This window comes from Parambassis ranga, chromosome 2 (assembly GCF_900634625.1).
Source record: "Parambassis ranga chromosome 2, fParRan2.1, whole genome shotgun sequence".
In the NCBI taxonomy this organism is placed as follows: domain Eukaryota; kingdom Metazoa; phylum Chordata; class Actinopteri; family Ambassidae; genus Parambassis; species Parambassis ranga.
Window position 1 is genome coordinate 25,156,171 of NC_041023.1, and position 14,513 is coordinate 25,170,683.

The window sequence follows — 14,513 nt, forward strand, 5'->3', positions numbered from 1 at the left end:
TTAAAGCTGCCGCGGTCACCGCCAGACTTGAGACTTCCGGCTTGATATACGAGCGGCCGCTAGGTGGCAGACGCGTTTCTCTACAGGACAGCCAGTACATTACAAGCCTTTATTTCCTGGTAGGTGGTTTTTAAAAATCCTTATTTTGAATACTCAATATTTACAACGGATTTATATATATTTATATTTTTTATTCAGACTGCTGGGTTTTAAGTTAGCTGACTTTGTATTTAAAAAAAGCTGAGACTTTTGATATTTACTGTCATCATGCTGGGCAAATCATCCAGATAAATGTGTCGAGTTGACCTGAAACCATTTTAATATTTAACTTTTATTTTAAAAGTCTATATTTTGTGGGTTCTGATTGTTAGCTGGATAGGAGGCGTTTGTGTGCATCGCTGTGAACTTCATGATGCTGTGATGGATGTTTAATCAATCAGATTGATCAATAACATGAAATTAATCTTCATTTCACTGGCTGTGGTCAGTTATTTAAGTTATTGTGTGTGTGTGCGTGTGTTACATGCAGCTCTGTAATTTAACTAAAAGCTGTGAAACCTGAGCTCACACACACATGCGCGCTCTGGTGTCAGCAGCTCTTTGTATGTGATGTCGGTCTCCAAGCAGCTTCATAAACACAGAGATGATGTTATCATATGGAGGACCCCAGGCCAGATGAAGAGCACCTCTCTGCGTCTTCATCATCATCACCAAGCTCTTACCTGGAGCTCTGAGACCTCAGCCTCAGGTGAGTACAGTAACTCTGGACTCTTTGGAAACACAAGCATCAGTGCCATTGCTATGGTTACAGATCCACATTGTTTAGCCCAATGATCACAGTCACTGTAGCACTGCCTTTATCTGTGTTTGGGAGGTAATATTATATTACTTTAATCTGGCCTAACAAAAACCTAGTTTAAGCTGGTCTGTTAGCCAAAACTAAATATTGTTAGCCTTGGCCTACCACAATTTACTACATTAGCCTGAACCGGCCAGCAATAACTGTTATATAACAAGGTACCTTTAGCTTATAAGTTAATTATAGCTAAATATCATTGGCTAGGTTAGCCTTAAATTCCTGTTTATACCATTAGCTGCTATATTAGCCTAAATGTTAATGTCACCTGTTAAATCAGATTAAACCAGATTAAACCAGATACCAGCTGCTCTGTTAGCCACAACAAGATACGACAAACACAGCCGCTGCACCAGACTGTAAAACAGTCTATAATATAATAATTGATTTCTAGCAGCACACCAAAGATCTTTAATTTAATTTATTGATGGAAGTGATGGACTGAAGGAAAGCAGCTGGACAGAAAGGGGGTGTGTGTCAGTGAGTAGTCCAGAGTCTGGAGGAGTGATCAGAGGGATTAGGAGGAGGAGGAGGAGGGACGGGAGGAAGAGGAGGAGCTGCTAGTGGAGGAAGAGGAGGCGTCCTGCCCGTCTGTGTCCAGAGGAGAGGAGAGGAGCGGCCGCCATGTTAACCAAGAAGCCCGGATCCTCGGTCCTCCCGGCGGGTGAGCACAGTTTTTGTAGCCGGCTGAAGCGCGCCGGAGTCCGGCCGCTGCGAGAGACGCGCCGCTGTGTAAAGGCCGTGAGTCTGAACCGGAGGGAGAGAGTGCGGGGACGGCTGAGAGCTGCTGCTAGCTAACTGACAGAAACAGAACCTGAGTAAATGAAGTGTAATCTCATAAAAAGGGACACACACATACACACAGCAGCTGAGTGAGGGCAGCTCCGGACTGTCAGCTTTATTTTTAGCTAACAGATGAGAAGTGACAGCGGCTCTCCAGGTCTGTTTACGGCCGCTTTACGCCTCTTTGAGCAGTACCGGGGGCTCCGGGCCGCTCCTCCGGTTCTCTGTGTAGTTCAGGTTCGGGTGTGTAACAGTTGGTTCCGTCCTGCTGGTGTTTGTGTGTGTTTTCGGTTGCTGGGTGATGTTTGGCCTACTGCTCGGTAGACAGTGAGTGGGTCTGAATATTCTGTCACCTAAATACACGTCATTTAAGAAAGTTGACAACCACATGCTAATGCTGTGACGCTGTGAGACAGGTAACCTTGTTTGTTTATATTCATGTTCAGGTGGTTGTTTTTAGCCTCATGTTAGCCTAACAGCTCTCTCCGCACTGACATTTCTAGCTATCAGTACACATTTACTGTAAGTCTGATGGTTGTATTACAAAGTGTCTGATCATGTCTGTCATTTAAACGTAAATATGTATGATGCAGTTTGTTGAACTGTTGTTATTTAGCATGTAGGCTAACGGATACATATATATAATGGGTTATTATTAGCTGTTATTAGCATGTTACAATACTGCAAATCAATCCAAGTCATATTTTGTAAAGCCTGCCTGAATTGTATTGACATTAGGCGAGTTAAATGTCACTATATGAACTTAAAGAAAGCAGTTAGCTGCAGCATTAGCAAAACAAGACAGCATTTGTTACCAGGACACCATTGCAAACCTAGTTTTACACAGTTACAGCCAGCTGTTAGCATTTTATACACATTACCATGATTCTTAACTAGATATGTGCTGCTATGTTAGCCAAAATAAAATACGGTTAGCTGCTGTGAATCCATAACAAGAATTAGCTGACCTTTAGCTTAGCTTACCTTACTAAGTTACAGTTAATAGTTCATCAGCTGATCATATTTGGCTAAATTAGCTAACTATTGGCATGGTAGCTAAAACCATGCCATTATGGTAAAACCATGCCATTATTGTTGCCTCAACTAACTACCACCTTAGCATAACTAAGCTACTATTAGCTGTTACATTAGCCCAGAAGATGATGACATAAGATGTTTTTGATTAATTATATAAGCCTAAACTAGCTACCATCAGCTGCAATGTTAGCCTAAAGCCGTTTCCTTTAGCTATTTTTATAGATAGATACTTATTGATCCCTGAGGGGGATTCAGGTATCCATTAGCAATAGCATAGGAACAGACAGCACATTGTGAGTGGTAGTGTGATACCAGCTGCTACATGGCCCTAAATAATCATCAAGACATTAGCAGCTCAAAGAAGAAGAAGCAGAAAGCAACAATATTAGCTAACCAGCTAGCATGGGTTTTGCCTGCCAGCCTGTGTGGTCATGTCAGTGTCACTGTGGTTTGTAGCCATGCAGCGGCCCAGCATTGTATGCAGTTACATGGATGTAAAAAAAACAGTGTGTCCAGAGATCCTGACAGTGTTTCAGATAGCTCCAGTGTCTGCTGGCTCCTCACACAGCAGGCTGTGCTGCTTCAGGGCAGGCTCCTTCCATGTGGTGTTCTTCACAGCGTGTGCTCTGTGTGGCCGTGCTGACAGCTCAGATCACAGTATAGTGTGTGTTCAGGGTGGGTCAGTCACAGCTTCAGCCTCGGAGTCTTGAAGGCAGTTCTTATCTTATTGTGCTGAGCTGAGGAAACATCAGACTACTGGCTGTAAGGTGGAGGTGAGGCTCTCCTGCAGGTGTAGATGGTGCAGATGCTGTCCTGCAGTGGAAAATGTTTGTGATTTTTTTTTCTGACGCGACACCCAAGTCAGCTCAGTCAGCTGGATCAGTCTCTGAGTGTCACGGCTCTGGATGTGTGCGCTCACATTGCTGCAGACTCTCCCACTCGTCCTGTCGAGCAGCATGCCGGGCGTGCTTGCCGGCGCTCTGGCATCTCCAGCTCGGTGTCGAGTTCACATCCAGCCTGCTGGGGGGGTGGGGGTGGGGGGTGCATGTGTCAGGCTGGAAACCCCCACCCCCCCACGCTGACAGGACGTGCAGCTGGAGGCGGGACAGGAACCAGGATGTCTCTCTGAGTATTGATTGATTCATTGATAAACTAGGACCAGCATGCACAGGTTAACACAGGTGTCAGCTCTACATGCTGCACATGTTTCACTGTTTAACTTTAAAACCGGTGTCATGTGACTGCTGCTCACATATACTCCATCATGGCTTCCTGCTCAGGAGTTTGTTGTTTACAGTTGTTGTTGACTTGTCAAGGCTTCTTAACTCTTCTGGCGCCTAGTTAAAGCTGAAGACTGAATCATGTTGTGCTTGACTTCAGAGATAAACAGGTCATTATGTTTGTGGTTCCTCTGATCAGCTGATGTTTTACATCGTCAGCTGATAGAGGACCCCCCCCCCCCCCCCCGCCTTTCCTCTGGACGGATCAGCCTCCACCAGGGGTTAAGTGTATTGATTGGCTGCTATCAGTGCAAAGTTTTTGTCCCTGGTCCAGCTACTGGAGTGCTGCAGTGATGGTGGAGTGTTTGTGTGGACTTTGTCCTGCAGCAGGTCGTCTGTGAAGCGTCCTCATTAGCAGGATTACAGCCGGCGTTCAGATTAGCAGCAGCAGCACAGTCCATCTGACCTGATCAGCCTGCACCGAGCAGCCGGAATTGGGGCCCGCCAGGATCCTCCTGACACCGCCCACTTTCACCTGAGGTGCAACCAGTGACAGAGGGTCTCCCACCGTGTCTCAGAACACACTGCAGTGTTTGGAGACATGGAGATCAGCTCAGGGATGATTGTTCTTATGATTGTTTGTGAATGTTGATCATCTTTAGCTGCTGTTGTATTTGGGCTGCAGCCTGTTTGGATGAGCTGCTCACAGCCTGTTCACACAGCAGAGACTACCACCAGAAGCTCCTCATGAGGAGGAGGATCAGAGGGTCCCTGTGATGGATGCTGGGGAATCAAGCTTCCAGCTCTGTTATCGTCTTCATTTTTGGCTCACGTCTTTAAAAACTTGTTTCCTCCCACATACCTGTGTTTCTAAACAGAGCAGATCATCAGATCATGTGACACCTGGAGCTAAAAATACTGATGAGTCATCAGCTGTAGCTGCTGATGAGACCAGGACTGAGGAAGGTGTTTTCTCGTCTTCCTCTGTCTCTCAGTGATGTCTGGAGCAGCAGATCAGAGCAGTGAGGGGAGAGCAGGTCAAAGATCAGCTCAGTCCATCACTGGTTAATGCTGCACTGCAGCCTCTGACCTTTGACCTCTGTGCTGCTGGCATGTAGCTGTTAGAGGAAGTGAAGGTACAGACAGAGAGGAAGCAGAGCATGGAGGATTAGCAGGCTATATTTAACCCTTCATCCTCCTCAGACTGAGCCAACCTGCAGGACCGGCTGACAGCCAGCAGCTGCTCTCAGAGCGGAGAGTCCTGTGGACAGCTTCCAGGAGCCTGAGGCTTCACGTTGTACTGTACAGATCAATGCTAGGAGATGGACTAATGATAATGCTGCTGTGTCCTCTGACATGTAGGCAGCAAAGTGGCCAACAATGAGGACAGATAGATGTGCAGAGTAGGGCTGTCCCGATACAACTTTTTCACTTCCGATATTATACCGATATTGCAGCCATGAATATCGACCGATACCGATATTGAGCCGATATTCACTAAACACTAAATCAACATATCACACATACTTTAATTACAAATTTTGTAGAGTGGAATGTTAGAAAAGGCTTTATAAATTGTCAGAAGCAGTAGGTATGAGAAAGACCCATTTATTAACAATTCAATAAAATACAAAAGTAAAAAAAAAAATTAGGAGACCCAGAAAAATAACCTCTGTAATAAAATAAAAACAAATTATACTTTTAAAGTGCAAATAATTCAGGGCAAGCTCACTATGGTGAGAACAACTGAGAGCAGGGACACAAAACCAACAACAATATTGTTCACTGTCCAACTGCTCAAACTCAAGAGTCCACACAGCTCCAGTTTTACTAACTGGGCCCAAAACAATGTGGTCATTGCTCTTAGTCTTAAACAAATAGTGTAAACAAAATAAACACACCTCTCTAATAACAAGAGCAGAAAACAATGTCAGTCAGTTATTAAACTGCTGACCACTCTTACTGTTACTCGCTATTAGTGTTACTCGCGTGCATGTAACACTGCTCTCTGCAATGTAAACTCATTGTCTATCCAGTGCGCAGTCAGACTCAATAAGGACAGCGGAGAATGACTTGAGGTCCAGATGTCAGTGGTGAAGCTAACAGCATTAGCTTTCTCTACGTGTCTGGCGATGAACGTCTTAGCATCTTCATGCATCTGGGTCATAGTTTTGTCGACAATGGAGTGGCAGCTAGGGATAATATAACGAGGCTCGAGGTGCTCAAGTAAGCGTTTAAACCCGAGATTACTCACCACAGACAGGGGCTGGTCATCGAGCACAATAAATTGGGATCTTTTCTGTTATAGCTGTCCCGTTGGAGTTTGTCACGTTTTTGAAATGTTTCGCCCAGCTTCGGTTGTTTGAGGGAGGGAGAGGTTATTTGTTTTTTCGCCTCGGTGATCTCCTTAAACTCTTCATATTGTTGTTTGTGGTGGTGCTTCAAATGTGCGATGAGGTTGGTTGTACTAAACTAAACTTGCCTCCTCGGGAAATTTGAGCATGACAAGTTTTGCACGTAGCTGCAATGTCTTTGTCCGACTGTAAGGAAAAATACTGCCACACAGCCGACATGTCTTCTCCTTGCTACAGTCGCACACGTACACACACTTGTTGTTGTGATCACGTGATCTCTACATGCTGGAGCCGGGCGCTTTTCTTTTTCAGTGGGTGGCAGCAACGGGTGCACTACCGCCAACTACTGTGATGGAGTGTGAAGCGTCACCTACTTTTTTCAGAGCGTTTATATCGGAGATTTTAGATGCCTTCCGATAAAATCCGATATTTGTTTTTTGGCTGATATCGGACCGATATCTGATATCAATATCGCATCGGGACAGCCCTAGTGCAGAGTCCAGCCTCGCCTGCCAAATGGGGGGCGACACAGACTGAAGCTTTAAAATATAGATTATTTAATGTGTTGTACAGCCTCAGCTAAGCTAGCAGAGAAGAAGTGACAGTACTAACATATATCATAAATCTCTCTCTCTCTCCTCTGTCTCTCCTTCAGGCAAGTCGGGCGAGCCGGTCTACTCTCCTGGTCACAGCAGCTCTCAGACGACTTCACCTGTCACCCTGCCACCACTACGCAACAACAACCACAACACACTGACGGTACAACACACTCACACACACACAGACACACACAGACACACTCAGACAGCCTGTCAGCGTCCACAGACGCACCTTCACCTTCATCACAGCGACCCGCAGCACTTTATACGTCAGGTCATGAGCTGAAGAATTTATTAAACATGTCTCAGGGTGACATCACACTGCCAAACATGCCATCATCATGATGATACACAACTACTCAGCTTTTGATTTTCTGTTCTTGTATTAGCTCCTTCTTCATGTCCCCTGAGGCTCATGGGTAATGTAGTATTTCATTACCAGACTTCTGCGGCCGTAGATGGCCTCAGCACTGGGAGAACAAGCCTGCTGTTAGCATGCGGTTAGCCTGCTGTTAGCTCGTTGTTAGCGCTGTGAGGCGATGAGCCTAAACAGATAATCTGTGGAACAGTCTGCTGTAGCCACGCAGCTAATAATAGCCTCCACGATGCTTTAAACAGCTGATTGGTTTATAGGCTGGTGTGAAAGACACACACACACAGAGGTACATGGTATAAAGGAACTGATGCAGCATTGATTTGCTCCGTCACCCTGATGGTGATAAAAATCTCTTTTCTTCTTCTTTTCTAGCATTAGCTGTGTTTCCTGTTGCTTCTCAGCAGAGCAGCTTATCAAGTATTAAACAGACGGACACACATAACTGAATCCATACACATAATCATCCAGCCAGCCTTTGGTCATCATCTTAGCAGCAACTTACACCCACATGTCACAGATGGAGCTGCCATGAGAGCCTGAAGGCATCACAGCATGCAGCTGTAAACATCACCTCAGTGTGACAGCTTAGCATTAGCGCTGTATGCTAACAAATAATTATGAACATGTGCCATCAGCCTGGTTACAACTCATTAGTAATTAAACAGGCATGACATCATCAAACTCACACCTTCTCTATTGGTAAATAAAGAGTTTAAACACACACACACACCTGGTGTCATGTCTCACTTCACATCCTTATTTTTGCAGCCCTCACTGATCAGATCACTCACACACTTTGTTGTCCTGTTGCAGCAAACAACCTTTGAAATGATCTGCCATCTGTGTGTGTGTGTCTTCTTAATGGGCCCAGGTGTGCTGGTCACCAAGGCAACGGGGAGGGAGGAAGCAGGAGACAAAGAGACACAATAAGAGAGAGTATTCTGATTCTAGTGATGGGGGGGGGTTATTGATCTGCATTTCTATGTGTGGGTGACATCATCTTACTGTTTATAGATCAGCAAAGAGAGGCAGAGCATCAACACCTGAATTACATCTGACATGTACAGTGGGGAAAAAAAGTATTTAGTCAGCCACCAATTGTGCAAGTTCTCCTATTTAAAAAGATGAGAGAGCCCTGTAATTTTCATCACAGGTATACCTCAACTATGAGAGACAAAATGAGAAACAAAAATCCAGAAAATCACATTGTAGGATTTTTAAAGAATTTATTTGCAAATTATGGTGGAAAATAAGTATTTGGTCAATAACAAAATGTCATCTCAATACTTTGTTATATACCCTTTGTTGGCAATGACAGAGGTCAAACGTTTTCTGTAAGTCTTCACAAGGTTTTCACACACTTTTGCTGGTATTTTGGCCCATTCCTCCATGCAGATCTCCTCTAGAGGAGTAATGTTTTGGGGCTGACGCTGGGTAACACGGACTTTCAACTCCCTCCAAAGATTTTCTATGGGGTTGAGATCTGGAGACTGGCTAGGCCACTCCAGGACCTTGAAATGCTTCTTACGAAGGCACTCCTTTGTTGCCCGGGCGGTGTGTTTGGGATCATTGTCATGTTGAAAGACCCAGCCACGTTTCATCTTCAATGCCCTTGCTGATGGAAGGAGGTTTTCACTCAAAATCTCACGATACATGGCCCCATTCATTCTTTCATTTACACGGATCAGTCGTCCAGGTCCCTTTGCAGAAAAACAGCCCCAAAGCATGATGTTTCCACCCCCATGCTTCACAGTAGGTATGGTGTTCTTCGGATGCAACTCAGCATTCTTTCTCCTCCAAACACGACAAGTTGAGTTTCATCTGACCATATGACATTCTCCCAATCCTCTTCTGGATCATCCAAATGCTCTCTAGCAAACTTCAAACGGGCCTGGATATGTACTGGTTTAAGCAGGGGGACACGTCTGGCACTGCAGGATTTGAGTCCCTGGCGGCGCAGTGTGTTACTGATGGTAGCTTTTGTTACTTTGGTCCCAGCTCTCCGGAGGTCATTCACTAGGTCCCCCGTGTGGTTCTGGGATTTTTGCTCACAGTTCTGGTGATCATTTTGACCCCACGGGGTGAGATCTTGCGTGGAGCCCCAGATCGAGGGAGATTATCAGTGGTCTTGTATGTCTTCCATTTTCTAATAATTGCTCCCACAGTTGATTTCTTCACACCAAGCTGCTTACCTATTGCAGATTCAGTCTTCCCAGCCTGGTGCAGGTCTACAATTTTGTTTCTGGTGTCCTTTGACAGCTCTTTGGTTTTGGCCATAGTGGAGTTTGGAGTGTGACTGTTTGAGGTTGTGGACAGGTGTCTTTTATACTGATAACGACTCCAAACAGATGCCATTAATACAGGTAACGAGTGGAGGACAGAGGAGCCTCTTAATGAAAAAGTTACAGGTCTGTGAGAGCCAGAAATCTTGCTTGTTTGTAGGTGACCAAATACTTCTTTTACTGAGGAATTTACCAATTAATTCATTAAAAATCCTACAATGTGATTTTCTACATTTTCTTTTCTTATTTTGTCTCTCATAGTTCAGGTATACATATGATGAAAATTACAGGACTCTCTCATCTTTTTAAGTGGGAGAACTTGCACAATTGGTGGCTGACTAAATACTTTTTTTCCCCACTGTATTTATTAAGATAACATAAGGAGATGGGAGATGTTCTGAAACTACATTACCCATAATGCTTTGGGGGGTCTCTGTTTTGTGTCCTGTGTCCCGTGAGCAGGGCGGCTGTAAGGCGGCCATGTCTGACGGCGTGCAGCTGTCGTCGCAGTCGCAGGTCCATGTCACCCAGCTGTACGAGGAAAACACCACCAAGCGCCCAGTCCTGACCTCACAGCCCAATGGCCTGGCTCCGCTCGGCTCCACCCGCCCGGGCCTGCCACCGCCCGATCGGCAGACCGCCGTCACGGAGCCTGCGCACCACTGCAGGCAGAGCAGCGCCGCCTCCAACAAGTCCGCGGACGGCAAGCCGAAGCCCACCGCCATAACCCCGGAGCATGCCATGAAGCAGTTCATGTCCAAGATGTCCTCCTTCGAGCACCACGAGGTCTTTAGCTACACCGAGGGTGAGCCGTGCTCAGTGAACCGCCGCTCTGATCCAGTCCTCTTTACTCATCCTGCTGTTTCCTCTCAGTTTTTTTTGTAGGCCCCAACGCTAAGAAGAGGTCAGGGGTCGTGGGTGGAGCCAACAACGGCGGCTACGACGACGATCAGGGCTCCTACATCCACGTCCCACACGACCACATCTCCTACCGCTACGAGGTGCTGAAGGTGATTGGCAAAGGCAGCTTCGGTCAGGTAAGCTCTGCCCTGTTCCCACACGCGCTCAGTGCAGCTCAGGTGTCAGGTGCTTCCTGCTTCCGTCTGATTGGTTCACAGTCTGTGCTCCCTGCTTTCGCAGGTGGTGAAGGCCTTCGACCACAAGACCCAGACCCACGTGGCACTGAAGATGGTGCGCAACGAGAAGCGCTTCCACAGGCAGGCGGCGGAGGAGATCCGCATCCTGGAGCACCTGAGGAAGCAGGACAAGGACTGCAGCATGAACGTCATCCACATGCTGGAGAACTTTACCTTCCGGAACCACATCTGCATGACCTTCGAGCTGCTCAGCATGAACCTGTACGAGCTCATCAAGAAGAACAAGTTCCAGGGCTTCAGCCTGCCGCTGGTCCGGAAGTTCTCCCACTCCATCCTGCAGTGCCTGGACGCCCTGCACAAGAACCGAATCATCCACTGCGACCTCAAGCCCGAGAACATCCTGCTCAAGCAGCAGGGCCGCAGCGGCATCAAGGTCAGGGGCCGGGTCCGCACTGCCGCCAGCTCTGTCCGACCCGTCCAGACCAGTTAACCCTCTCCTCTCCTCCTCTGCAGGTCATAGACTTCGGCTCCAGCTGCTATGAACACCAGAGAGTTTACACCTACATCCAGTCCAGGTTCTACCGGGCACCGGAGGTCATCCTGGGTAAGAACAGGACAGGAAGGGAAACAGGAAGCAGTGCTCGGCCTAGATTTAACCCTTTGATCGTCTCTCCTCAGGCTCCAGGTACGGGATGCCCATCGACATGTGGTCCCTGGGCTGTATTCTGGCAGAGCTGCTGACAGGCTACCCCCTGCTGCCGGGCGAGGACGAGGCCGACCAGCTGGCCTGCATCATCGAGCTGCTCGGCATGCCTGGCCAGAAGCTGCTGGACGCCTCCAAGCGTGCCAAGAACTTTGTGTCATCCAAAGGCTATCCTCGCTACTGCACTGTCACCACGCTGCCCGACGGTTCCACCGTGCTGAACGGTGGGCGCTCACGGCGGGGGAAGGTGCGCAGCCCGCCCGGCAGTAGGGACTGGAGCGCGGCGCTGAAGGGCTGCGACGACCCGCTCTTCCTGGACTTCCTCAAACAGTGTCTGGAGTGGGACCCAGTGCTCAGGATGACGCCCAGCCAGGCGCTGCGCCACCCGTGGCTGAGGAGGCGCCTCCCCAAGCCGCCGGCGGGAACCACCACGGGGGAGAAGACCTCCTCATCTAAACGGGGCACTGCCACCACCGACGGCACCATCACCTCCCTCTCTAAACACACCACCACCACCTCCTCCACCACCACGTCCTCCACCTCCAAAACCAGGACTAACTTGGCAGCGATCACCGACGCTAACGGGAACATCCAGCCAAGGACGGTTCTGCCCAAACTGGTGAGCTGAGACTGAACGCACCCCGCGCGCTGCGGGGAGGTGAGCTGCACCTGAATAAAGCTGGTTCTTGGTCAGCGCTGCTGGGGTGCATTCAGACGCTCAGTCCAGACCATGGAGCCGCTCAGACAATCAAAACACGAGCTCACACACATCAGGAACATGGTGCTGACAGAGGGAACAAGGCTTCACATGGGTCAGGTTAGGTCATGAGTTAGACACCAAAAACCACTTTTTATGACTTCAGTCTTACCAGGTTACATCAACAAAGCAGTCTGGTATTATAACACTAAAGCTTCAGCTAGCTGCTAGCTCGCTGCTGGTCAGTTTCATGCTGCTGTGAAACAAACGTCTTGCTCTTCAGTTCGTCAATATTCGTATCAGACCCCCGACTGAACCATTGACCTGTTGGCTGGTTAACTTCATTATCTAGCTCTTTGTTTTACAGTGTGTGGCTAGCCTGTGTTATCCTGCTAGCATAGTGCCTGTCAGCTGCCTACTAGACAGCTAGCTGTCATACTGCTACCTATTTGCCATTTGACTAGCTAGCAGTTAGCCTGCATTGGTCAGCTAGGTATAGATGGCTCACTGTTTGCCTTTTTTTGGCAGTCTGGTGGCTAGCGTTAGCCTTTTGTTTTTAGCCATAGCTAGTTAGCTCTCCACTGCCCTGCCTTACAAAGCACAGACAGAATGATGGTCATTTAGTGTTATATGCTGTTGTTTGTTTTACTGTTAGCAGATTACATAGATGGAGATTATTGAAGGAGGCAAAATGTTGAAGAACAGAGAGAAAGTGGAGTAAAGGTGGAGATGTTCTAAGTTTAAATCGAAGGGCTCTGTGATCAAAAAAAGGAGAGAAAGGGTCTAAATGAAAGAGGAAAATAGACTTTATATCATTATTTAAATCATTGGGAACAAAACTATGAGCATGTGGAGGCGAACGTGAACAATTCCAGACATCCTGAAACCAAAAGAGAATTCATAACATCACAATGAGTGTTTCAGTTGCTGTGAAATGAGGAAGACACGGAGAAAGGTGCTGCTTGGGAATCGTAAAAAAATTAACACACAGCCTGAACGGAGACAGAAAGTTGTGCGATCAGGTTTAAAAAGACGCCCAGGGCTTCATGAAGACAAAAAGGTAAAAACTCTCAGAAGAAATTCACATTTAGACTAAATGTCGACGTTAGCATGTGACTCCAAAAAGTCATCAGTAACGTGGGTGTTAACTTCTACATGTGTGTGCAGTAGTGTTCACCAGAAGGGCGGGTGTCACAGCTATCGAGCTCAGACCTGTTTGTGCAGGACCTGAGATGTAGACATACATATCAGTTAAATGATCAGATTTTATCGTCATGGGAAACGGGCTCAGTCGCACCAGAATGTGTCAAGTATTTCTGTGTGTTTATGCTAGTTAGCAGGTTGTTGTTGTGGTGCCTCAAATGTAGCAATAACCTCAGAAAGTGTTTTTTATTTCAGACGGTGCTGTGATGTTTTCTACCCGATCGAAAGGATTTTCTGCTTTTAGTCCATTTTAATCATGAACTCAAATATGAATTTAAATCAAATGGCTAGTTTCTCTTAGTGTTTGGCTAACCTGTGCATCATGATAGTTTGGTGCCTGCCATTAGTTTGATTGTTTTTAGCCATCATGTTGCTGTTTACTGTTTAATCGGCTGATAGTTAGCCTAGCACACTAGCTGGCTGGCTCACTGTTGGCCGTATTAGCTGTTTGGTAGCTAGCATTACCTTTTTATTAGACATAAGCCAGAGAAATAAAGAGTGGTCGTCACGATTTGTCAAAAAACACTAAAATTCTTTACTATCTTCATTATTGAAGCATTTTATATATAACTGACTGTTATTTTTCCGACAATCATGTGAAACGCGCTCGGCTTCTTCGTTGGTTTGTCACTTCCTGCTGTGACTGAGCCCTGATCCAGCAGACTGACTGAAAGGGTTAAATGGATTTAAAAAGTATAAATATCAGATTAGAGCGGCATGTAGACGAGCAGTGTGTGATGTGAGAGGGAAATTGGAACATGTTTTCTATTTATTTGTTATATTTATGAATCTACGTGTTGACTATGATGTGCAGTTTTTACTGTATACTTGAATGTGTGTGTTGTATGTAGCAGTGTGTTTGCAATATGCGAGTGCGTTTCTTAAGGCTTGTTCCCTCTCACACACACACACACACACACACACACAGCTGTATCTGAACGCACTCTGAAAACGAAGGAGAAAGAGGAGGATGGTCCCAGCCGTCGCCATGGTGATGTGATGTAGCACACAGGAAGTGATGCACGATGTAAAAACACACAGACACTACCTGCTCCGCCCATCTCAGGGGAAGCTCTGCCCCCTCCCTCCTAAGGAGGAGGAAGGAGGGGTCCTCTCGGATGTTTTCATGTAAGGATTTGATTGGTTTGGTTGTGTGTGTTTTATTTTTACATTTTTTGTAATGTTTTTTAGTGAGACGGAGTGCTGAGAGACGTAACTTTGTGCCTTCAGTATCTCATCGCCATGCCACACCCCCCCAACATACACATACACACACTCGTAGCGGCGTTGTCATGGCAACAGTCA

General features: G+C 46.8%; 1 protein-coding gene across 3 annotated transcripts; it reads left to right on the plus strand.

Moving 5' to 3' along the window:
- The first annotated feature begins 1,384 nt into the window (after positions 1-1,384).
- Positions 1,385-14,153, plus strand: dyrk2 (dual-specificity tyrosine-(Y)-phosphorylation regulated kinase 2). Of its 3 annotated transcripts, none has more exons than XM_028399914.1 (7): positions 1,385-1,520; positions 6,907-7,010; positions 9,971-10,313; positions 10,382-10,545; positions 10,649-11,038; positions 11,119-11,209; positions 11,284-14,153. In XM_028399914.1, the coding sequence occupies exons 1-7, from the start codon at positions 1,481-1,483 to the stop codon at positions 11,934-11,936; spliced, it is 1,785 nt and encodes a 594-aa protein (XP_028255715.1). In that variant the 5' UTR covers positions 1,385-1,480; the 3' UTR covers positions 11,937-14,153. The 3 variants fall into 3 exon arrangements, with proteins under 3 accessions (XP_028255715.1, XP_028255717.1, XP_028255718.1); XM_028399916.1 differs by having other exon boundaries at positions 1,464-1,597; XM_028399917.1 differs by lacking the exon at positions 1,385-1,520 and adding an exon at positions 1,847-2,055.
- Positions 14,154-14,513: the final 360 nt, after the last annotated feature.

What these genes read in the sequence shown, in the direction of transcription:
- dyrk2 (XM_028399914.1), top strand. Translation starts at nt 1,481, where the DNA reads ATGTTAACCAAGAAGCCCGGATCCTCGGTCCTCCCGGCGG. An exon ending in ACAACCACAACACACTGACG is followed by an intron (nt 7,011 to 9,970) that starts GTACAACACACT and finishes TCCCGTGAGCAG; the next exon opens with GGCGGCTGTAAGGCGGCCAT. An exon ending in AGGGCCGCAGCGGCATCAAG is followed by an intron (nt 11,039 to 11,118) that starts GTCAGGGGCCGG and finishes CCTCCTCTGCAG; the next exon opens with GTCATAGACTTCGGCTCCAG.